This window comes from Rhinopithecus bieti, unplaced genomic scaffold, assembly GCF_001698545.2.
Source record: "Rhinopithecus bieti isolate Rb0 unplaced genomic scaffold, ASM169854v2 scaffold_58331, whole genome shotgun sequence".
NCBI classification, from domain to species: domain Eukaryota; kingdom Metazoa; phylum Chordata; class Mammalia; order Primates; family Cercopithecidae; genus Rhinopithecus; species Rhinopithecus bieti.
In genome coordinates this window covers 1-1,829 of record NW_016897426.1, presented here as the reverse complement: position 1 = coordinate 1,829, position 1,829 = coordinate 1, and the positions used below count along the sequence as shown (strand labels likewise).

At 51.4% G+C, this 1,829-nt stretch overlaps 1 protein-coding gene across 1 annotated transcript; it reads right to left on the bottom strand.

Moving 5' to 3' along the window:
• Positions 1-53: 53 nt before the first annotated feature.
• Positions 54-697, bottom strand: LOC108526001 (keratin-associated protein 10-2-like; the record flags this gene model as incomplete). Its single annotated transcript, XM_017866720.1, has 2 exons — positions 321-697; positions 54-224 (listed from the first exon to the last, which is right to left on the bottom strand). Coding segments are annotated over exons 1-2 (507 nt in total), but the record flags the coding sequence as incomplete, so codon positions are not given.
• Positions 698-1,829: the final 1,132 nt, after the last annotated feature.

The window sequence follows — 1,829 nt, the reverse complement described above, 5'->3', positions numbered from 1 at the left end:
GACTGCTGGCAGCATGAAGAGGAATCCCCAGAACAGGTGGGCACACAGCAGACAGGCTTGCAGCAGATGGGCACACAGCAGGATTGCTGGCACGGGGAAGAGGTGCAGCAAGCCGGCTGGCAACTAGACTGCTGGCAGCATGAAATGGAACTCCCAGAGCAGACGGGCACACAGCAGACGGACTTGCAGCAGACAGGCTTGCAGCAGATGGGCACACAGGAGGACTGCTGGCACGGGGAAGAGGTGCAGCAAGCCGGCTGGCAGCTGGACTGCTGGCAGCATGAAGAGGAATCCCCAGAACAGGTGGGCACACAGCAGACAGGCTTGCAGCACACAGGCTTGCAGCAGACGGGCACACAGCAGGTCTGCTGGCAGGGGGAGGAGGTGCAGCAAGCCGACTGGCAGCTAGACTGCTGGCAGCACAAGGGTGTGCAGGAGCTGGTGCAGCCTGATTGGCAGGGGCTGGGCTCACAGGCCGCCTGGCAGCAGGGGCTGGACACACAGCTCACTGGGGTGGAGACCAGGGTCAGGCAGGCAGCCGGTGTGCAGCAGCTGGGGGCACAGCAGGGGGGCTCGCAGCAGCTCTCTGGGCAGTCGTCCACCTGCCAGGAGTCAGAGTAAGCGCTGGAGCAGATAGACATGGTGGACGCGGCCATGCTGGGGTGGGAGGAGGTGAGCTGGGGGAGGTGTGAGTGAGTGAGTGTGGGAGTGAGTGAGCGAGTGAGTGAGCGAGTGAGTGAGCTGCTCAGGGCTGTGGGGCTTTTAAATCCCTCCCTGGCGTGTGTTGTCCTGACAGGAGGCTCCAGAAGCTTCTCTTCCTTGTTGGTGTTTAGAGCTGGTGGCTGGAGATGCGTCATTCGTGCTGGTTTATCTCTTTGTTTTCCCCTCATTAAACTTGTGTGTATGTTGCAGGGCTCTGTTTCTTCATCAGCTTTTATTTTGGCCCCAGAAATGTGGTGGAAAATATTTCAAGAAAGCTTTGTTGAGTTGAGGTTTTAGAGATGAAGACTTCTCTAAAGGGAGGAATTCTAGTTTCACCTACCCTGTGTTTGGACTGACTGGATATATTTTATTACTTTTAGCATATTAAAATATAAATATGTAGAAAATATGCATCTCTTATAAAACGCAACTGGCACAGAGGGTAAGACGAAGCTAAGTGGCCCTCCCTTCCAACCCCTCGTGCCTTGTAAGGGGAAGAGAGTCGGTACCTGGTGGATCCGCGCTTTGCCTTTGTCTCTTCAGCTCTTCCATGCCACCCTCAGAGGCCTCCCTGCTTTATTTGAAGCTGCACTCTGGGTTTTCTCCATGTTTATTTCATCATGGTGACAGATCAAGTATTTTTTCACATATGGTGATTTTAGGACATACATTTTAAAATTTCTTTCTTGCCCGGCTGAGCACGGTGGCTCACACCTGTAATTCCAGCACTTTGGGAGGCCAAGGCAGGCGGATCACAAGGTCAGGAGATCGAGACCATCCTGGATAACACGGTGAAAACCTGTCTCTACTAAAATACAAAAAAATTAGCTGCGTGTGGTGGTGGGTGCCTGTAGTCCCAGCTACTCAGGAGGCTGACGCACGAGAATGGTGTGAACCCGGGAGGCAGAGCTTGCAGTGAGCCAAGATCGTGCCACTGCACTCCAGCCTGGGTGACAGAGTGAGACTCCATCTCAAAAAAATAAAAAATAAAAGATTTCTTTCTTGCCTAAAATGTACTCAACTTTATCCTCACACACGTATGATAGTTTAGCTGGGTATATAATTCTAGTTTTAAATCAGAATTATTATTATTATAAATAATAATAAAAAAATCTGTTTTCTCAAAA